This window comes from Papio anubis, chromosome 10 (genome assembly GCF_008728515.1).
Source record: "Papio anubis isolate 15944 chromosome 10, Panubis1.0, whole genome shotgun sequence".
NCBI classification, from domain to species: domain Eukaryota; kingdom Metazoa; phylum Chordata; class Mammalia; order Primates; family Cercopithecidae; genus Papio; species Papio anubis.
In genome coordinates, this window is record NC_044985.1 from 33,462,052 (window position 1) to 33,486,431 (window position 24,380).

Genomic DNA, 24,380 nt, shown 5'->3' on the forward strand with positions numbered 1-24,380 from the left:
ACACTTTAATAAATGTTATTCTAAATGCTGTGGCAATCACTACACTTCATCATTTCAAAATGAATGAAAACTTTCTAGCTCTAGATCATAAGCAACACCTCTTATCAAATGACATGTTAACTAAGCTAGGGGTTTTAAAACAAGGTGTGATTAAAAAGTTATCTCCATGTAGTCCTTTTCAAAACAGGCATTTCATGAAAAGAGAGAAAAAATCTATTTCAATTCATTTTGTAGAAGTTACTTTTACTCCTTAGATCTGCCTATTTCTATTAGAAAAGGTTCAAAAATGAAAGATAATTCTTTTGAAGTTTCTAATGCTGTAAAAACAAGCCCCATCTCAAATGAGGCACCTCTGTAAAGTACTGCAGTTTCTGCCTATTGCTAAAATTGAAAATAAATTTGGCAGTTAAGGCATAGTTTTATTTATCTGTCTCAACTCAGGAGTTAAGAGAGAATTACCTTTTTTAGTAGGGATAAGGACAAGATTCGTGTGTTTAAAGATATATTATCCTTCTTCTTCTTTTCCTGAACATAAATTATTTCAAAGTAATACTCAGACTGGTACCACAACACTTTAATAGACAATAAAGATAAAAGAAAATTTGAAAAAGTAAAGCCTACAATGAATCCAAAATTCTCAATTGCATTATTAAAAAGAACTTTAAAAAGATTACTACAGAAACTTAAGAATCAATAATGATGGTATTTTAAAAATATTGTAATGAAAACACACATTATTGTAACCAAATGTGTGATTTATTTTGGGAAGAAAATAATTAAAACTGAGGCCTTTTTCCAAAAACGGGGAGAAATAACAATAGCAGATCATACCCTGGTTACAAGCTAATTACCACATCCCATACAATGTGGATGTGCTCAATGTGTATTCAATGATATGAATAACGAAGATTTGCAATTTTAAAGTCCCAAATCACTTGCCAATGTTGTAAATTCATAAATGCTGAAATAAATACTTAGAAATAAGTCTATTTTAAAAACTTTAGTCTGACTGTTTATAGATCAATCCAAAGATCACATACAAATAGTACAGCAAATGACATTTCTGCTAATTTCCACTTAATTTCTTCATAATATGGCTGTCTGGTGTTGCATTAGTGAAGATACTTCCTACAACTACATGGGTACCCCAGAGACTATGACGAATCACTTTACAGCATCCAAGGTCATCAACAGAGAATCCTAAATGTCGGTAGCGTTCGTCAGTTTCAAAAAGAGTGTTGTTTGTATATGGTCCAAAAAACTGAGGAAATAAAAATGAAGTATTTTCATTAGTAAGAAAGACATTTTAGTAATAATTTTTAGGTAAACATGACACCTATCTACTTTAATATTCCAAATATTTAAAAAACTAAGTAAAAAGTCACATGCAACACTTAAACTGCCTTAACACCCCTTTTCCCCAATTCCTATGCATTCCGGAAATGTGAAATGATCTAGCAAATTTCATGTTACCTAGAATCAAACGCATACTATTGCACATCCTTTAAAGATGGAATAAACCTTAGACAATTATCTATAGTTCACCATCATTTTCAAGACAAGGAAACTAAAGACCAAGCAAGTTTTCCATTTCTCGATATCTTATTTGACTTTGAGAAGAAATGGTATATATTCCTATCTTAAGATTCAGAAAATGATTTGATTACTACTTGTTACTGAAAGATATATCCAGAATTTAAAATGTGACTACAGTGGTAGTTCAGTTATTTCTTCAAAGTATAACCTTATAAATGTTAATTTCCAAAAATTTACTGGTCTAAGTATTTATTTTTACCACCTGTATTTTAATCAATTAATTCTAATAATAATTATTTCTTCCTTACAGAAACTAGACTGTACCAATTTATAGTTTTCAACTTATAAAAAGTAAACACACTCATGCAATGCAACTCAAATATATAATATCTACTAGTGAGAACAGAAAGTAAAAACATTTCTAATTAAAAAAATTGAAGTGATGGAGAAACTTAACTGTGAGTGATAGAGGTCTCTCAAAAGTTGTGAATTCCAATGACTCACAGTAGTATTTATTTGGGTAAAATTGTGAGATTTTTAAAAAGTCTTAATCTATTACCAAAGTTATAAACAAATTTTATAATAAAAATCATCTCTACTTCACATAATTTGATTTTCAAATGATAATTACTCACTGCCAAACCAGATGATGGGTCAATAAAGTCAGCCCAATATCCCTCAGCTCGAAGAGCGTAGCAAATTTCCTTAGCACCGTTGATGAACTGCATTGAAAGTCACAAATAATATGCTTAAAGATAGCATTACTAGAGATTGTTTTATTTTTAAATAAAATTTTAAGTGACTATCTTGTTTCAGAAAAGAACTCAAGATTAATAAAAAATAAAAACCAATAGCAAATTAGACTATAAAAGCATAAGATTATTTTGACCATTCCAGAAGATTGTAAATACAACACTTTATTTTAAAAAGACTAAATTCTACACATTTTCTTTTGAATTCTTTCTTACTTTATGAACTACTTCTAATCAGTTCTATGCTACTAACTTCTGAATCTGTCATAAACTATCAACTATGGTTGCTATTTTCTATTATTACGGTGATAACAGATACAGGTAAAATACTAAATAGGTATTTTAATAGAAATAGGTAAAGGAAAACAAAATGCTCTTAGTGAAAAGATCTGAAACATTCATTCGTTTGAAAGAAAGTTGTTTAAAAACATTTGTTTGTGTGTCCTTCAAAATACATCTATCTACTCACATAGTCATGAAATCATTCTGAAAAAACACATAAAAATAATATAACCTGGTAAATGGTGTACTTAAACAAGGTACTTGCTTTTCATTATATACTCTTCTCTATCTTTTGTATAGTGTACAATTAACTACTACCATGTGCATGTATAAAAATTGTGGTCTTACCATCCTAATTTATAAGCTATTTTATTAGCTTTATCAGAAGTCTAAGTAGTGAAAAGACAGTAACAAATACTAAGACCAGATTACAATGTTGAAATAAAGAAGAGATCATGAATGTTTAAAAACAAGGGTACACAGCTACTCGGGAGGCTGAGGCAGAAGAATTGCTTGAACCTGGGAGGCAGAAGTTGCAGTGAGCCGAGATCATGCCACAGCACTCCAGCCTGGGCGACAGACAGACTCCGTCTCAAAAAACAAAACAAAACAAAAAAATCAAGGGCACAGTTCCACTTCTGGCCGTAACAGAGTTAACAGGTACTGAACTCGTAATCCTGTTGTAAAACTATAAAACTGATCAAAATATACAAGGTAACTATTTTTAGACCCTGAACAACAGGTGAGACAAGACCTTTGAGAGAAGGGAAACAAATGAAAAAATCCCCATATTTGCTCCAGCTTTCTGTCTGTGGACATTTGCCTGTCACAGGGCAAAGAACTAGAGCCCAAGCAAAATGATGCTGTCACTGGAGCTGAGGAGGTAGAAAGCAAGAGTTCGAGACAGCTGAGGCACCTGGGATTTGTAAGGCAAGGTACTGGAAATGAAGGAGATACATAAAATGGGCTCCTGAGTTAGGCTGCAGAACTATTCACCATAGTTTCTTAGCTAAGGGCTGAGCTGTGCACTCATGAGGCAAGATTCCGAGAGGCCTAGAGATCCATGTGTCATGCAGTGCTGGGAGACATGGATTTCCGACCCACCCAGAATGAAAAGACCTTACTGACTAATTGTGGTATTTCAGCTGAGATCTCCAAAAGTCCAAGCCTTAAATCAAGACTTTATTGTAATTCAGAGGTTAGTAAGCTACTGTCCAAGGGCCAAATCTGATCTGGTGCCTGTTTGGATAAACAGTTTTAGTGGACACAGCCATGGCAATTCATTTACATATTGTCTACAGATGCTTTAACAACACAGGGGTAGAGCTGGGTAGCTGAGACCCTAAGGCCTATAAAAGCTAAAATTTTTACTATTTGGCCCCTGTTAAACAAATTTTATGGGAGCTCCTTGTTTTGGACTAGCCTCCTGCACTAGGTCGCAGGAGATGAGACCAAACCAGAATGGAGTCACTCATGCTAGGTACTGCCTAATCTAACTGAATTCTGAAACAGACTAGTTTTCAAACAAACAAACAACAAAAAAACCAAGATTCACAGCAACCAATCAGAATGGGCCTAGTTTACCTGAGCCAGCATAAGAAAGCCACCTGTGTTTTAACCCTATAAGGAAAGTAACTTTGAAAGGAATAATCTGCTTCTCGTTTCCTATTGCTGCTTTCTCCAGCTCTTTGCCATGTATAAAGCCAGCCTCCTCTGCTTAGCTGTTTGTAACAATCTATTTTACAGAATGAGGCGTTGCTTGATTCTAGAATTTCAAATCAAAACCAATTAGATCTTTAAATTTGTGATAATTTGTCTTTTAACACCCCTTCCAGAAAAAGTTAGTTGATCTAAGGTAACTTTTCTCTTAATACTTTCCTGTAAACTAACAATAACCATTAAGATAATACTGTATTCTTTAGGTTATCTTCCATATTTAATATTTATTGCTGTATTTTATTAATCCTCACAATTCTTAAAAATAGGAAAACTACTGAATATGGCTTAGAAAACAGTCATTAAAATGTATTTCAATTTAATGAACAGATGTATCATACATAAACTACAAGGAGAGCAAAACAATGCAATGCAATCAAATGTTTACAAAGGTTAACTGAAAGAATCTCAAATTAACACAAAGCTGAAGTATTTTTCTTAGGATTTCTGTTCACCAACACTGACATCTGCTGGAAAAAATTAGAATAGATTTAAACCATAAAATATCAAATATTTACTTGGAGAGCTAGGTGTGGTTCCAAAATAATCACGAAGAAATCTTTAATCAAAAAAATCTTTTTTCACAGAAAATAAAATAGCTTCAGTCATTATAAAATTAAAACTCTCAAGTTGAAGCATGTTGCCATTCAAAGCCCTGAAACTGGTTACAGGAAACTAACTTAGAACTATACTGGAGTCACTATCAAATTAGGTTCAGAATCTTAAACTGACCAAAAATTAAAACTAATGCAATATACATGTGATAATATTCTAGCACTTCAATGATAGTGGTGAGTATATATTTACTAAGCATTATTTTAATCTGTAAATAGAAAATATCCTACGCCTCTCTAACTCTTTTGTTAATCACTATATAATATGCTTGTGATTGTTAAAAACCACACAAAATCTATTAGCAGCTATATGACATTTAAATGTGAAATTATAATATTGCTGAATATGTAAATTACAATACTTTTACAAATAAAAACCATACATCTAATCCGAAAGAAAACATAAAATAATTCCTAATATCCTGCATAGAAATCACTAACGGGATTTTTAAATTCAAGTTAGTGACTTGAACCCCTTAGCTAACCTGAGTTGGAAAGAACTGCTAACACCCAGGGTAAGCTAGCATGACAGTTTATATACTAGAACAATCTTTTTGGTGGGCAAATTGGAAGTGTCTTATCAAAATTTAAAAGGTAGATACACACTGATTCAGCAACTCTCTATTTAGGAATCTATAGATATTAGCATGCATAAAAGTATTTGTAAAAAGATTGTCACTGCTTGTTGCCTATAATAGCAAAAGTTGGATTTTAAACTTATAAATGACTAAGAAACTTCTTTTATAAGAGATGGGAGGTCTCACTTTGTTGCTCAGACTGAAGTGCAGTGGCACCATCAAGGCTCACTACAGCTCGGCCTCTCAGGCTCCAGTGATCTGCCACCTCAGCCTCCAGAGTAGCTAGGACTACAGGTGCGCATCACTACACTTGGATAATTTTTTTTTTTTTGTAGAGACAGGGTCTCACAACATTGCCCAGGTTGGTCTCAAACTCCCGGACTCAAGCAATCCTCTGGCCTCAGCCTCCCAAAGTGTTGGAATTATAGGTGGGAGCCACTGCACCCGGTTAAAATTCTTAAATAATTTAAAAAGTTTATGGTTTACCCATGTGATATAATGCTATGCAGATTTTATAAAGAATGAAATATATCTATGTGTAAGTATGGAAACATGTCAAAGCATACTTTAGGTTAAAAGCAAAACACAGAAAAAAACGTGGGTAAACATTATTATACTGTTATTGTATTGCACACTGTTACTGTTTACTCTTGGAGAGAGCTGGCATAATTTTCACTCATTATTTGACATGTTCTAAGCCCAGGAGAAAGGGAAGATGGGGAGATAAAGGGGGAGATGGAGGAGGAGGGGGAGGGGGAGGCTGAGGGGAGAAGGATAAAGAGTTAATTTTACCTTTTTGTCATTTTCCAAATTTTCCAAAATAGACTTTTAAAAAATAAATTGAGGAAAGTAATAAACAGAATCTAAAATTTTAAGGATACTAAAAAAGCACTTTTATTCTCAAAAAAAATGTAAGTCCTTTAGCATTACAACACTTTGGAGGAAAATGAATAAAGGGTGGAAATGACCTTTAAATGACCTTAAAAAGTCATCATTTTAAGACACTGGTTCACTGTTACTTAGTGACCATAAAATTAAATTATTAGCAATTGAAAGAATTACCTTTTCTAAGAGCACTTCTCTTTCAATTTCTACTTCTTCACTCCAAACAGTCATATCATTCTTAGTTTTCTGTGTTACAGTCAGAATCAGTAGTTTGCTATTAGCTACTTCTGGAAACAGTGATTCAAAATCTACAAATAAGAATAAATATTCCAGGTAGAAAAGAATTTGATTTCTAAAGAACAAATTTTTAAAGAAGGTTAAAAGTACTTCTTTAGAAAAATGCTGATTAAGTAAAATTACTGTGGCATTAGATTTTTATAAATGTATATTATTTTTGAAAAGGGTAAAATTAAACTTAGTTTTGTTTACTTCTGCTTTTGTTGGATGAACTGAAATATTAATACCAACAATCCTGAAGGGTAAATAGGATTACACATTATTTGGGGTTAATATAATTTTCAAAAATGCCTACTAAGATTTTTCAGTATTATATTAACTCATAAAATTATAACTCTAATGATCACCCAGGAGTAAAAATGACTTTAATTTACCCTTAGGAAAAAAGTTATAAAAATTTTACTCTTCCTATCTAATGGCAGCATGAGGTCAGATGTCACAGGACATTTGAAAGCCTTTATCTTGGTCATGCAATCACTTCCAGCCAGATACAGTAAAATATGATATTAAGGTATAGAGCATTCCAATTTCTATAGAGGACATTATTCAACATATTAAAAAATTAGTAACAGTGCTTCAAAATATAAAGCATGACGTACCTTTTCGCAGCAATTCCGGACATGTTTGTATTGCACACTCTACTCTGGCACTTTCAAAGTAAGTTTCTGCACTGTTAATTTCTTGTTCAACAGGTGCATCATTACCCTAAGGAGAACAAGGATGTAAGTCAACAAAATCTGGAGTTCAAATAGAACGGTATCTTGCCTGTTATAAACTTGTCTTCCTTAGAAAGCTTTTTGTTTGTTTTTACAAATAATTATAATCTATCTGGGAGGTGAGGTAATGATGTTTTTTCATTTACTCAAACTTTTCTCTACAATGAATATAAGATTTGGAAGTTCAAAAAATGTGAATACAGCAGAGCATGACTATATAAATATACTGATATTCTAAAACTTGCTATGAACAGAAATTGGCTAAGTAACTAAAATGCCATAATGTGTCTCATAATGTTACGTCCTCTATTTTATGGTAATATATTTAATTATCTTTTCTTCTATAATCTGTAAAATGGGGATAATGATACTAACTTACAAGATACATGACTAAATAATACAGCCTCTCCGACAGGAAGAGCTTAGAGGCTTTTATTCAACTGAAATTTACTGAGAGCCTACTATACATCAGGCACTATGACAGGAGAAGGCACTGCAATGGTAAAAAATTCAGTCCTTACTTTCAGCGATTTCAGGCCTAATAAAAAAAAAAAGCACAAGCAAATAAATGCAATTCAATATGACAAGTGCTATCGAGTTACGAATAAAGTCTTCTAGGGGCACAGATGAGGAAGAAACACCTTGCTGGGAAGAATCAGGAAATGATTGAAATGGTGATATTTGAGCTACAAGTTAATATATCTGACAGGTAAAAAATAGGTGGTATAGAGATTATGAATTCAGGAGGAAAAACAGTGCAGCAAAAGACAATAAAGTGCAAAGACACAGAATGTTGTATTCAAGAAAAATGGCAAGTATGTTGTGGCTGGAGTACAGAGGGAATAGGAAGTAGTGGCAGATAAGGTGGGAAGGATAAGGGATCAAAATTGTGAAATGCCATTTATTCAGCATTAAGAAATTTGGACTTTAGTCTACAGGCAATGAGAAATAGCAATATCAAATGCAAAAATTAGCCAGGAATGGTGGCATATGCCTGTAATCCCTGCTCGTTGGGAGGGTGAGGCATGAGAACTGCTTGAACTTGGGAGGCAGAGGTTGCAATGAGCCAAGATCGTGCCATTGCACTCCAGCCTGGGCAACAGAGCAAACCTCTGTCTCAAAAAAAAAAAAAAAATCTTGTGGACTAGAGATTATTACTATCCTCATTTGACATATAAAGAAACAGGAGTGGCCAGGCATGGTGGCTCACGCCTGTAATCCCAGAATTTTGGGAGGCCGAGGCAGCCGGATCACGAGGTCTGGCGATCGAGACCATCCTGGCCAACACGGTGAAACCCCACCTCTACTAAAAATACAATAATTAGTCGGGTGTGGTGGTGCGCGCCTGTAATCTCAGCTACAGAACAGAAATTGGCTAAGTAACTAAAATGCAGCAGGCTGAGGCAGGAGAATCACTTGAACTAGGGAGTCGGAGGTTGCAGTGAGTCAAGATCGCACCACTGCACTCCAGCCTGGTGACTTCATCTCAAAACGAGATGAAGCGAGACTTCATCTCGAAACAAAAAAACAAACAAAACGACAACAACAACAAAAAAGAAACAGGAGCTTAGAAAGGTTAAGTATTTTCCTCGAGGTCACAAAATTAAGTAAGCTGCAGAGTCAATCTTTAAACCCAGATTTATTCTATCTTCATTGTGTGTCATGCTATAATGACTCTAAAAATCCAGGTAAGACAAACAGGCCTTGAACTCTGGCAAAGAATTGAAAGGACACTAATATTTTAGGAGCAACTTGAGAGAAAAAAGCGATGTGATTTTTATATTATTTATAGTGATACGATAGAGAGAGAGAAGGTTGGTGCTCTAAGTTTTATCTTAGGAGAAAGGGGAGGATGGTTATTCCACTAACAGTATTGGTTATACGGGAGTTAGAACAGGTTTTTAAGGGAAAAAAAAAATATTACTTCAGTATTAGACACACAAAATCTGGGAACTTGCGGGACATCCAAACAAAGATGGTTCAGTAGGCATACAGAAATATAGAACTGGAAATGTCAGAAAGAGAAATACTGAATTAGAAATTATAAAAACATAGACTGTGGAGGAGGCCAACGGATTAAGTGACCAAGGGTTGATTCAAATGAGAAGTTGTAGGACAGAAACTTAGGGGAAATGTAATTTAATTGACAGGAAGAACAAGAAGCCAAGAAGGCTGAGAAGGAATTATCTGATAAAAACATAGGACTGGTCAACTGTGTCTCAGTGTCAGGTCATCTAATATAACTCAAAAGTAAGGTTTGCTGCTGCTTATAATATGGCTTTGATTAAAAAAAAAAAAAAACTCAGCCTAAAACTATGCAAAAATATGAAAAATGATAAACATCAGGGGTTTGACAGGAACCCTGAATTGCATGTAGCTTTCCACTTTAAACAATCACGAATGCAAGTTAAAAATGTTTAAAAATGAAAAAAAAAACCAACCTTAAGAAATTATTTAAGAAAAAATAAACTTATGAAACTGGGTCCTTTTTATTATTATATCTGAACAATTTCAGAGATCTCAAATTTTTCTTAAGCTTTTAAATGGCTAGAGGAATACAGAACCAGTTGGAATCAGATCCATGTACAAATTTAATTGCCATTTATTAAAAGTGAAAAACAGGAAACCTAAATTTCCAGTATATAGATATAATTACATTATATCTATACTTAAAAACATATTTTTGAAGAAATATTTTAAAAATATTATAATCTACAGTACAAAAATTATATAGCAAACACTTTGTAGAGGACAATGCCAAGTCTTCCAAAGCTATATATGCTGTTTTTGTATATACAGGTATTGGAATTGATTTTTAACTTTTTCAACAAAAGTAATATGCTTATAATAATCAAGAGTAATATGGCATTAACAATCAGGAAACCACAATAAATGTTACCAACAATTTACCTGAAATTCATTCACATATTGTGCCATCACAAACTCATGTCTTTCACTTGATAAAGGTTCTGCTAGAACATCAGGCAAAGTTTTATGAACCAGGCTTTTCTTCTGTGAAGAAGTCCCATTGAGGTGACAATCAAAACCTATGTTCCCAGGAAGCTGGAACCTCTGATCTTGAGGTCCGAAGGGTCCCATAGTTTCATCAGGCCACACTGTTCGAGAGCCTGAAGAGAAACAACAAAAGGAACAGTTTCTCCTTAATAGTCAAGTATATTGGTAAACTGAAAGAATGTTCTTCTTAAAATTATGTATATTTTTATCTAAAAGATCTTTAAAATCTGTTTTCCCATGTGAATATAGATAGTTTCCTATTGTTTCCAAAACACTAATCAAAGCAACTGATTGACAGATTATAGGCAAGTCTGTTATTAGGGGAAAGACTGAATAAAATAATCCATACTAAGAAATGCTTGAATGTCATTAAAAAGAAGACAATAAACCTTTACGTACTGACACTGAATGAAATCCAGGATACAATGCATTAAAAGAAAAAGCTAAGTCAAAGAACAGCATGTATAATAACATTTACATCCTCATATTTGTGTATTGTTTCGTTCTGTTTTGTTTTTGAGACAGGTCTCTGTCATCCAGGCTGTAGTACAGTGGTGTGATCGCAGCTCACTGAAGCCTTGACCTCTGCGGTCCACCTCAGCCTCGCAAGTAGCTGGAACCACAGGTGCACACCACCATGCCCAGCTAATTTTGTTTATTTTTGGTAGAGACAAGGTCTCCTCCTCCCTCAGCCTCCCCAAGTGTTGGGATTATAGTCATGAGCCACTGTGCCAGGCCCATGTTTTTAAGTAAAGAGAAGATCTAAAATGAAAGACGCTAAACTTAGTAATGGTCGTCTGGAGAGGGTCATTCTGCTGCTGTTATCTGGTGGCACAAAACATGAATGGGAAAAAAAATTATGCATCACGTGACCTAATGCTCTGTTTACCAGCCACGTGAGTTAACATGGATTGCAAATACAGAACAAACCACATTACTTTATTCACTTAAAACTTAAAAACAATACTAACTTACAAAAAATTCAAAAAGATTCAGAAGAGAATAAAGTAGAAAATTAAACTAAAAATTACTCAGAGTGGCGATTTGGGCTTACAGAAACAGGGACAACTGCTATGCATATTACTTAGCAATAAAAATAGATATTTAAAAATATCCTGTCAGAGAACTAAGTAACTGAAAATGGCTATGTCAGTATGGCTGCCTCATTCCTAGATCATGAGCCACCATATCCCTCTTCCACACTTAGGACATACATCGCCCATCAATCATGGAACCATTTCCTGCTGAACCCAGACGATGTCTCAAGATTCTCAACATAAACTCTAGTCCAATGCTTCTCAGACTCTAAAGGTGTACTTAAGATACATCTGGGATCTAGTTTAAATGCAGATTCTGATTTAACAGGTCTGGAGTGGGGCTCAAGATTTTGCATTTCTAACAAGCTCCTAAATGACACTGATGCAGATCATGTTGACTAACAAGGCTCTATACAGACAGCCACTAATGACTACTCAAGTCACTTCCCAAGAGAAAACCTGTTAGCTATTTTTGAACAAGATGGTTTTTAAAGGTCTAACAATCTCTAGTTCTCTTTACAGAAAACACACGTCCCATATTAATAGATTTGGGCAGTGGATTTGACCGTATGTTTACTGGTCATTTTAGGTTTTCTTTTCTGGGAAAGGCCTATTCATGTCCTTTTGTTTTCTGATTTTTCTTTCGGGTTGTCTTTTCCTATTGATCTATTACAAATTCTTTATATATTCCAGATACCAATCCCTTACATAATTTGAATGGCAAATCTTTCATTTATTATAAATATATGGTTAGTCTTCGGGTGATGTAAATTGGGGAGTAGTCAGAGAGTTAGAAAACTTGGAGCAGGATGGACGGCTCTGAATGCTCAAGTGAACTTAAATTACACTGTAAGTAGTGTGTGCCATGAAAAAAGGATTCCATGTCCAATATCTTTGGGACACATTAGGTTAAGTTTCTAAGAGTCTTTAATATTTTAGTGTGCATTATAAGCCTCCAAGACAGGTATATGGCATATAGCATTTCTCAAACTTACCTACCACAGAGACTATCCCCCGTACCCCCACTTTTTCTTTTTAACCTTGAATAATGCTTCATGGCTTGACGTTAGTCTGGGAACTACTGCTGAAAGCAATGAAAGGTAACAGGTTTTTCAAGAAAGTGACGTGGTTAAAATATTTTAGAATGATTAGCATGGTAGCGGTGTACCAAACAGATGAGAAGAAATAGACTTTGTAGAAAGCAGGTAAGTTAAATAAACACTAACACATAAAAAGTACAAGGTACACTTATGAAATTTAGCAAAGAATGGGAAGAAATAATAATATGGTTTAACAGGACCAAAAGGAGATTTGTTTCAGGGAAGACTCTATGTTTGAAGATAGAAAAAGTTTAAGAAGTTTTAGAAACCAGTACTTATTCTTTCTTCCTTTTTTATACTGTAGCTTTCTGACATAAATATATTTAGGCAGAGCTGTGATTCATTTTCAACAGAATAAACACAACTTCAGAAAAATCCATTAAGCCTTAAGAAGAAATATTAGAGGAAATACAACTAGAAATGTTTTGAAACAATTATAAGTAAAGCAATAACAACTTTCACTTGCATATATCTGGAGGTGCAGCGGCCACATGAGACTCATCTGAACCTGACGATCCTGCAGTCGAAAAGGCTCTGGGATTGACAACCCTTTTAACTAAAGAGCAAAATCCTGGGAGATAGGAAACCAGTCTGGCTCTGTTACAAAGCACCTAAAAATGACACAAAATTAAAATTATTTCTTCTGAATATAAATGTTATACTTACATAGATAATCTCTGGCAAATCTTCACACTGCAAGGTTCTTTTAAAAACCAACATTCTACTTTTACTGAACACCTACTATATGACAAGCATTATGTGTATTTGTAATTTTAAAACTAAAAATAAATATTGAAAAAAAACAATGAGTTAGTTTGGGTAAAAGTCTATGTACTTTTCAATAAAGGCTAGAATTCAAGAGTGTCACACATGCGAGAATAGACATCTAAAAGTTGTCTTACTTAGACACACTAAAAAGGTAGCACAACGAAGAAGATTCTTCTATCCTCAATAAAGAACTCTCAAAACATCTCTTTGGACCAAAATCTGTTACTTTCGAACTTTCCTCTCTTCTTTTACTGCTATAAATTATGCTAATTCTCTCCCATACTGTCCTTTCATTGTGGTTTCACGGCAATGTCTGCTTTTCTCCATTTCAGCACGTATCTTTGTGGTACATTTTTTTCTACTTGTATGTTCACTTACTAGACTGTGAGATCACGTATTACAATGGATGAATGTGTAAATATCTTTCATTCATAAAATTTTTCACAAAGTACTTGGGTCAGAACAATTTAATGCAGGGATTGGCGAATAATTTCCCAATACAGCCCACTGTTTTAGTAAATAAAGTTTTACTGTAACATAGCCATACTAATTTATGTATTGCCTATGGTCACTTTCCCACCATAATGGCACAGTTAAGTAGTTACAAGAGAGATTCTATGGCCCACAAAGTCTAAAATATGCACTATCCGGATATTTGTATTAAAACACACACACACACTGGCAACTCTCAGTTTAGTGAAAAAGATATTAAGAACAAACACCAAATCATCTGTGAAATCCCATGAAAAGATCTGAATAATTATTAAGAAATCTTTGGGAGAAAAGGTAATTAATTTCATGGAGGATATACTAAGCTTTGAAGACAATAAAAATTTGCTTGGGAAAAGGTGCATTTCAACCAGTGACTTTCAGGAACAAAGGAATAGAGACATATTTCAAAGAGTGACAAATTCAGTGAGGGTAGGTATAAGAATGCAATAAAAAAAAGGTTTGAAATTGAACTTATGAGCAACTATATAAGACTGTATATTTAACTCAGATGGTAAAGGGCTTGTTACATCAAGATAGTCAGAATTTTAATTTGTAGGCAGGAAAGAGTCAGAGTAAACTGACAAAAACAAAGGCTGTTTCAAGAAATGTACCACTAAGGGCGGTATAAAAAATGGACTGGAGGAGCAGTAGAGAGGTGGTGTGAAAATTAGTTACTAGGATATTGGAAAAATCCAGCCATCTGACACTTGAGAATTATTCTATTTCCCTTTCACAAAGTAGAGTATTCTAAAATTCAACCTATTTTTTCCTTCCACCTTTGTCACCGTTAAGTATAAGAGTGCATCCTAACTGGTCTTTTTGTCTTTCTGACATAATTTCCTACAAATTTACCCTCACTTCCCTTACTCTACTTTTCAATCACATAAAAATATCTCCCCGACATTTCCCATATTTCTCTTCATTCTTTATACTGCCGTAAGATTTCTTCTAGAAGATACTGTTTCCTTATCGTTCCAGAAAATTCTAGCAAATTCTTACTTTTTAAGACCTGTATAAATATAACCTCCTTGGTGATACGTGTCTCCAAATAATTCTGTCTGCCTAAAATTTAAGCAGCCTCTCTTGGGGTCTGTACCCAACTTGCCCAAAGAAACAAAAATGGTAATTATTTGGCTTTTTACTTACAAACTCAGACTTTTGGGTGTTTATATATTACAAATTTACCTTTACAACTAAGGATATTTAAGAGAATGCACCCAAGATCTAAAGGAATCTAAAATTTCAAATTCCAAAAATATTTTCAGCAAGGGCTCAAAATAAGCAGCAGCAAAATAAAAGATTACCTGAAGGGGACAATATTTGAGAGCATGTAACAGTAATAATCAATTGATGTTGGACACTATGGGTCCAAGTTCTATAGTAAGTGCTTTACATATACATTGTTTTATTTACTTTCCATAACAATTCTATACACTGTTATTAGAACTAGTTCCAGGATGATTAATCTACAATCTGCGATCATTCACATCGTTTCACAAGCAAAAAACAGAAGCAAAAGGAAGATCATCCAAATTATTTCAAAAATTGCCTATTATTAATTATTATTTCAGCCTGTCTATCAAGGCCATTAGATTATATTTTGACATTCTTTTCTTGGTGATACAACTTTTAACAAAAGTTATATAATACTAGTTTTGTTCCTAGCCTAAGAAAATCCAATCACCAAATTTCATTTTAATGGCAAAATAAACCAGTATCTAAATTGCCCACTGAAAGGGACAGTTGATGACAGTACTAATCTGTTTCAAATCTTACCCGTTAACCTGTAAGATTCTCAAATCTTGGCCGGGTGCAGTGGCTCATGCCTGTAATCCCAGCACTTAGGGAGGCAAAGGCGGGTGGATTACCTGAGGTCTAGCCTGGCCAACATGGTGAAACCCTGTCTCTACTAAAAGTAAAAAAAAAGACAATTAGCCAGGCATGGTGGTGAGTGCCTATAATCCCAGCTACTCGGGAGGCTGAGACAGGAGAACCACCTGAACCCGGGAGCCAGGCTTGCAGTGAGCGGAGATCCTGCCATTGCCCTCCAGCCTGGAAAACAAGTGTGAAACTGCAACTCAAAAAAAAAAAAAAAACAAAACCTCAAATCTCTAATTGTGGAAGTGGAGTATTTTCTGACCACCTGACAGATTTTATGACTGGTTTAGCTGGTGAACATAATAAAAAGTAATTGCCAAAAAGCAAGACAAAATTACAGCAGAGAGTTCATTCTAGTTTGAGGGTAAGTACATATTTTATATATGATTAAATTCAAACTTCTAGACTTAGGAAGATGACATGCTATTATGTTTTAACTTTAAAATCCTTATTAGTATATAAAAAGAAAGTGCCTTTTGTGCACTGCCTTCGGACTAGGTTCTGCTTTTGATCATGTGAGAAAATACAGTCTGTACAAAAACTAAAAACTGGTAGTTTATGCAGTGCATCCACATCTATCCAGATATTTTTTGCAGCCCTCAGTGTTGCAAGATATTTGAATTATATACAAACATTGAGTAATTGAAATATTTACACAAAAGGTCCAGAAATTTGGCTCTTCCTGAAAACTCAGAAGACCTGGCAGTATTGGACTCACATAACCAAATGGCATTAGTTAGCAACAAATCACTGTGGCTAAGGGAAGGCTGCTCCCCTTTTAACAGAAAGGCTTTGTCATAGTCCCCATGAAGGCATCTTAATTTACCTGTCTAGACTCTGAAACATCAACATTTTTGCCCCTTGTTATGAAACACCTATCTGCATATTTCATTAGTAACATCCATCCAGAATTTATAATCCATATAAATTAACACAAAAATTGTTAACGTACATTTGGATACTGAAACTTAAAATTTACTTTAATATGAACTTCTTTCTAACAAAAGACTTACAAAAGGATCTTCCCTACTGAACTATTATAATTTATTCATTTAAACCAAAATAAAACCAGGTCAAATAGCAGCTTTCTATTCTACTTCAATTAATTTCTCTCCTTTGAAAGTGCCACATACTTCTTTTACAGCATTCTTTTTCTGTGCAGGTTACGGGCAGGCAAAAATTCACCGTAGAACTTGGCCCAGACTAGTAATCTACTCTTATGACTTGTCTCTATAGTCACACTTTAGACTTAATATATCATGTTCAATTACAGAAATACCATCCTAACTGCTGCCATATAAGTCTTCCTAGTACACAGCTCTACGTGAATAATCACAATTTAAGGAATAAAGTCTAAATTACTGAGTTCGGCATTCAAGGTTCTCATTTACTTGGTACCAACCTCACAATTCAACCTTATCTCTCACTTATCTCTTTCACACATCTTACATTTAGGTTAGCAGGGAGCAATGACTTTTTAATTTTTCAGAGGGGTAGGCGGGGTGGGGAGTTCTATGAATATATCTTCCTGTCCTTCCCGCTCATATTTTAGACTATACAAATCTCACCCATCTTTCAAACCTTTCAAAAGTTAAGTGTTTCCCTCATGAAGTGATCCCAAACTCCTCTCCACAAAGCCTTGAATCTGCATTACACCTTTACGTAGGTTCTAAAAAAATTATTACTTTATATTTTAGTTGTAGCTGTTTTTATATATGTCTTATGACCGCTACATATGAATTCTATAGATAGGATGTGTCTAATCACTGGAAAGTTAGTCAATAAATATCTTTGGTGTGTGAGAGTATCTCCTGTTCTTATTTTGTAGGATTTGGAAGGTCACTTCCAATACAGAAACTGTTTAAAAGAAAAGAAAAAAACACCCTTCAGTTTAGCTAACCCAAAAGATAAAAAAGGGCCTAAACATAGATTCTAATATTTACTGAAACGCTGTATTTAAAAATACCGAAAGGGTGCTTGAATTTCCACATCTGTACAAGTCAAATTGTATAAATAAGTATATTTGCAGTGAAAAGAATGCTACCACCTTCAAAGCATAACACAATTTCACACCACTTGCTTCCCCTGACATTTTTGATACATTATGTCTAACACTATGCCACCCAATGCCATCATAATTAAACCCGTTCTTTCATTTCCTAACATTCCCAAACTAGTTTACTATGCTGATTCTTAGGAGATAATGTACTCACATTGGCCATCTCCACTGGAGAGGACAGTTCGCAAAATAGCTTTCCTTTGGTAAAGTTATTCCTGGGAAAGAACACAACAAAACAGACGAGTGACCGATTAAACTCCAACAACAGACAACTGAGGTAACGTCCACTCTTCGGAGGTGTGTCCTCCACCACGTCAGGACCAAAGTCCAAGCTCTCCCCGTACCCTAAGGAGGCCAGAACTCGCCCCCATACCGGGCACAGATCCCCCAGCCCGGAGCGGGCACTGCAGCTCAGAGCCCTTCCGGTTTACAGCCGCGGAAAATAAACTCGGACCAGATCGGGGCGGGGAATGGGGGCTGGGCGGCCACAATTCAGTCCCGGGAATCGAAGCGGCTGCTTTAATAGAGGTTGGGGCTGCATAACAACAGCTCCAGGCAAAGCTTCCGGCTAAGCTGAAGGATGAGGAGGCAGAGAAGAGACTAAAGACAGAGGGACAGGATGGCTGGGGACAACGACAGGGACCCAGTGAAAATACAGGCAATACCGAGGGCTGTAGCCCTAACACGAGCAAGTTTGGAGGGGCTAACGTGGGCGGAAACCGTCCGTACCAGGCACCACCACTGTCCCCAGCTGTCCCAGAACCAGTCTCTTCCTGCCGTTAAAATGGCGGCGGCGACTGCAGCTGTGGTAGCGCCTAAGCTGGCGGTGACCAGGCAGAAGAAGTTGTTTCTGAGCGCGTCGATGCGAAGGATCTCCGAACCGATGATGCGCACGCGCAAAGTAGGCCTACGTGGAACCGACCTGTCACTGGGTTAAACGCATGGGAGGAGAAAAGGTGGGGCGAGGGTGATTTGGGTGGATGGAGAGGAGGGCTCCCAACCTGCGTTAGGCGGTCAATTAATCTTCATGAACTCCTTGATGCGTTTGATAGTCTTCCCATCTTAAGCCTTTCTTACTGCCTCCAGGAGATAGTCTTCTGTTCTTTTTGTCATAGTTGTTTATTTTTCATGACTCGCTGTTTTTGAGCGTAGGACACTTACCTCTTTCTGTGTTCCCATCCCTACCACAGTGCCAGGCTCTCAATATGCTCAATAAATAAATATTAGGCGACGGATTTGTAAATCGTATATCATTTTCATGTATCTAATACGTTTTTTAAAAATTGACTAAAGCCCATAAGCCTATATTTTATTTCAGCTGTCCTTACTTTTCGGCCTGGTATTCTTTTCCGTTCCAGGTTCCTGTCCGGAATACACCATGTCGCTCCAGGCTTCTCTGGACTGTGACCGTTTCTCAGACTTTCCTTGTTTTTGATAACCTTAATAATTTTGAAGCGACTTATCGGTCATTTGGTCAAATGTCCTTCAATTGGGTTTTGCCTGTATTTTTCTCATGCATTGACTGAGGTTATAGGTTTTTTTGTTAAGAGGTAAGGTAAAGTGATCTTCTCATCACGTCATGTCAAGGGTATATACTATCAACATGACTTATTACTGTTGATGCTAACCTTTATCACTTTGTTAATGTAGGGGTTGTCAGGTTTCTCCACTGTGAAGTTACTCTCTCTTTGGAAGGGCATCACTCTGTGCAGCCCAACTGTAGAAATGGGAAATTGTTATACTCCATCTTTATGAGGACAGAGTATCTTCATAAATTATTTGGAATTCTTTTGCATGGGAGATTTGTCTGTACTCCTGCATTTCTTTAAGTATTCAATCATTTATGTCAATATGGACTCATGGATATTGATTTTACATTTTGGGTTATAATCCAATACTACTTTATTTTGTTGTTCATATTGGTTCCAGCTTTGGCTATTGAGATTTCCTTTTGTTGGCATTTGTGTCTTTTTGACACACCCTCCTCTTTTTATGTTTATGGATTTTTTTCTTGAGCATTTTCTTAATTTCTATAAGATGCTCCAGGCTCATCTTGTATATTCCCTGCCCCAATCCTAGAATCAGCTACTTCCCCAAAGAGCCAAGGGTCCTTCTAATGGAAAATGATATTAGAAATAAAGATTTGGACATTTGGAATATTGTTGCCTCTAGACCCTCTCAGCTGACAGAGCAAGGAAATGTTCGTGCATATGCTAACCTGACTAAATATGCATATCTGTAAGGATTTATATATGTATCCATCTGTATATTTGATAGCTACACAGGAGTTCTAGGTTCAAGTATTAGAGCTGTTATCTTCAGTGCAATTCCAGCACCACATGGATCATTGTAGCCTTCTCCCCTTGCTTATCTGTAACCTCCCACTCCAGTGTGAGACACTTGGCTCTCATCGTCTGCCATCCATTTACCTAATTGTGCAATTACAGGTTACATGTATAATGGATTCAGAACCGTTAACCCATATTCAGAGTACATCTATAGTTGTTTCTGAATTGTTCTCAGGTATACCTGTGAGAAACAGATTTACCGATTAGAGTACAATGCTTATGGATAGTTCTTTTGCTTTTAATCTTACAGACTCCACTTATTTTCAACTGAAGTCAGCAACCCTCCATCCTACCTCTACCTGGCTTCGGTCAAGTTATTTTATATGCTCCTAATACAGTTGTAATCTTTTGCCACAATCTGCATTACCTACTGGGATTCTTTGAGTTCCTAAGATTTTTTAAAAAAATCTTCCTCCATTTAAGTTCTCTTTGTGCAATCCTCATTTTGCACATTTATTTTTTCTTTTCCTGTACATAGTAGCAGACAGCTGGTCAGTAGTGGGATAGAAGTAAAACATTTTTTCACTTTAAATTTTCTTTCTATGGGGTTTGACAAATCCATACATAGTGTCATGGATCCACCATTATAACAGTGTCATACAGAAAAGTTACAGTTCTAAAAAGATCCCCTTTGTTTCATCTAGTAAACCCTCCCACCTTCCTATACCTTTAGCAACCACTGATGTGTTTACCATCTCTATAATTTTGACTTTTCCAGAATGACATAGAAATGGAATAATACAGTATGTAGCATTTTCAGACTCGTTTTCTTCACATAGTAATAGCTACATTTAAGATTCATCCATGTTTTTGTGTGCCATAACAGTTCATTCCTGTCTTTTTATGGATTCCTTTTTAAGATGGTCTGAAAGCTCTGTTGCCCAGGCTGCAGTCCAGTGGCACGATCATAGCTCACTGTAACCTCAAATTCCTGGGCTCAAGCAATCCTCTTGCCTCAGCTTCCCAGGTAGCTGGGACTACAGGCACACACCATCATGCTTCACTAATTGTAAAAACTTTTTTGTAGAGAAGGGGGCCTCAAACTTCCAGCCTCAAGGGATCCTCCCACATCAGCCTCACAAAGCATTAGTATTACAGGTATGAGCCTCCATGCCTGGTCTTTATTTCTCCCTTTTTGATCCCTGAATGGTATTCTAATGTATAGATGTACCACCATTTATACCTATTAAAGAACACTGGGATTCTTCCAGTTTTTGACAATGGTGAATAAAGCTGCTATTAAGTATTTAAGTTCAGGTTTTTCTGTGGACATGTTTCAAATCAGTTGAGTAGATATCTAGAAGCATAATTGCTGGCAATTGTATTTTTATAAGATATTTGAAAATAGTTCTGCTAGGTTATTTGAGCATTTCCCCACAATCATATATACAGTTAATTTAAGAAATGCTGTTCTATGTTAATAACATAGAGCAAACTTCATTCCACTCCTGTCTGGTTACCACAAATTGGTGATGTCTGAATGAGTAGGCTTTACAAATCACAGGCTGACACTCCTGCAGCTGTTCAAATCAATGAATACTCAATCACAGATAAAGGAGAATATCTTGGAATGTCTTTCTTAAGGATATCCAGAGAAGGAATTCTAGGACTTTCCTTGGAAACCATCTGATAACTCAAAGAACCTTAATCTTAGGAAATTATCCCTGCCCCAGAATCCTCATGTTGTACATTTATTTCCTCTTCCTGTATGTAGTAGGAGACAGCCGGTCAGTTGTGGGATGGAATTCAAAACATTTTGACTTCAAATTGTCTTTTTCTTTAATTGATGCTTTTTTATGCTGGGAATTTGTTGCTCCAAAAGTAGGCCAATTACTAAAGTCATCAGACTCTCTCTCAATTTCTGAGATGTGAAATTGAAGGAGAGCAGCATATTTTCTTACAGAAAACGCTAGATATAAGGCACAACCAAGGAAGGGGTGGGAGCTCTGTTTCTCTGTTGTGACTTCATGATTCCTAGTTAAAGTCCGTGGGTGTCAAGTTGTTCAGTGATGAAGAGAGCAGAAAAGTGCCAAAGAAGCTGGTGATTTGAGACCTTTACTTTGCAAACATTAGTGATAGGAAACTAGAGTTGAGAAGAAATTCTAAATTTGAAAAGCGAATTCTAGATTATCCTTCCAAACTAACTATGTCCAGGAGTTACTAGCCTGAAGACCTCTACCACCACTACTGATGCTATTTTATAAAGGCAGAATGTTGTATGTAATGGTATAGGTATAGACTAACACTATATGGCCCTGATTGGATTCTTGAATCTGACATTTCTAGTTGAGTCATTGTCTTAGTCTATTTTATGTTGTTATAATCCCACAGACTGACTAATTTATAAAGAAATTTATTTAGCTTGTGGTTATGGAGCTGGAAGTCCAAGAGTATATGCTAGAATCTTCTAAGGGCCTGTGTGCTTCATTATCCTGTGGCCAGAAGAAATGTAGGGGGTTGAGAACATTTCAGGCAAAGGAAGCAACATGAATAGAGGAATAGAATCCAAAAGACTGTGGGCAGTTGGAGAGATCCACAACTAGTTCAAGGGATTGAGTTGGAGGTAAATGGGACCAGATCATAATTGGTCTTCAGTGCAATGCTAAGGCAGATGTAATCTGGAAGCAATGAGAAGTAAGTGAGCAGGTTTAAGCAGTCATGCTATTATTAGATTTGTGTCTTGGGAAGATCCTCTGGCTACAGCTCAGAGAATAGATGGGAAGGGTGTTGGGCTGCAATTGGATCAACTAGTTAGGAGACTCTTGTAGTATCCATGAGGAAGAACACAAAAAACCTGAACTAAGGGAAGGGGAGAGTTAAGGAATCAATATGGTATAGCTATCCATGGGTTGCTGATGAGAAAAAGAGGACAAGTTGAATCTTCAGCTTCTACATTTTTGATTCAAGATATGTGGCAAATGGAGTTCCTTTTACTGAGATTGGGAATCCAGTAAAAAGTGGATATTTGTAGAATATATCCTATGTGGATAGGCATTTTTTCAATATCTATTTTAATCCTCAATAACGCAGAAAATTGAGATATTATTATCTTCATGTTATACATGAAAAAACGAAAGCACAAAGAGGAAGTATATTACTAAAGCTTCTGGGGCTGGATTTAAATCTGGGTCTGTTTGGTTTAAAACTAGTATTCCCTTTTTCATAGGATACTTCCTCCCAAGAAGAAAGCAAATTTAAGGAGAATAATATGCTTAGTTTGAATTTTGAATTTTAATTTAAGATGCCTGAGAGCATTCATGTGGGTTTTTGTCCAATAAGTCATTTGAAAGGTCTATTGCTCAAGAAAGTTGTTTGTTCTGCTCAATGAAATAAAAGATGACACAAGCAAATGGAAGAACATCCCATGCTCATGGATAGGAAGAATCAATATCATGAAAATGGCCATACAGTCCAAGGTAATTTATAGATTCAATGCCATCCCCATTAAGCTACCAATGACTTTCTTCACAGAATTGGAAAAAACTGCTTTAAAGTTCATATGGAACCAAAAAAGAGCCCGCATTGCCAAGACAATCCTAGGTCAAAAGAACAAAGCTAGAGGCATCACGCTACCTGACTTCAAACTATACTACAAGGCTGCAGTAACCAAAACAGCATGCTACTGGTACCAAAACAGAGATATAGACCAATGGAACAGAACAGAGTCCTCAGAAATAATACCACACATCTACAACCATCTGATTTTTGACAAACCTGACAAAAACAAGAATCGGGAAAGGATTCCCTATTTAATAAATGGTATTGGGAAAACTGGCTGGCCATATGTAGAAAGCTGAAACTGGATCCTTTCCTTACACCTTATACGAAAATTAATTCAAGATGGATTAGAGACTTAAATGTTAGACCTAAAACCATAAAAGCCCTAGAAGAAAATCTATGCGATACCATTCAGGACATAGGCATGGGCAAGGACTTCATGACTAAAACACCAAAAGCAATGGCAACAAAAGCCAAAATTGACAAATGGGATCTAATTAAACTAAAGAGCTTCTGCACAGCAAAGGAAACTACCAGCAGAGTGAACAGGCAGCGTACAGAATGGGAGAAAATTTTTGCAATCTATCCATCTGACAAAAGGCTAATATCCAGAACCTACAAAGAACTCAAACAAATTTACGAGAAAAAAACAAACAACCCCATCAAAAAGTGGACGAAGGATATGAACAGACACTTCTCAAAAGAAGACATTTATGCAGCCAACAGACACATGAAAAAATGCTTATCATCACTGGCCATCAGGAAAATGCAACTCCAAACCACAATGAGATACCATCTCATACCAGTTA

At 35.8% G+C, this 24,380-nt stretch overlaps 1 protein-coding gene across 1 annotated transcript; it reads right to left on the bottom strand.

The window, feature by feature from the left end:
- Window positions 1-734: 734 nt before the first annotated feature.
- MMADHC (metabolism of cobalamin associated D) lies at window positions 735-18,593 on the bottom strand. Its single transcript, XM_003907466.4, has 8 exons — window positions 18,455-18,593; window positions 17,880-17,940; window positions 12,995-13,139; window positions 10,287-10,504; window positions 7,260-7,365; window positions 6,541-6,671; window positions 2,172-2,258; window positions 735-1,261 (listed from the first exon to the last, which is right to left on the bottom strand). The coding sequence occupies exons 2-8, from the start codon at window positions 17,886-17,888 to the stop codon at window positions 1,067-1,069; spliced, it is 891 nt and encodes a 296-aa protein (XP_003907515.1). The 5' UTR covers window positions 17,889-17,940; window positions 18,455-18,593; the 3' UTR covers window positions 735-1,066.
- Window positions 18,594-24,380: the final 5,787 nt, after the last annotated feature.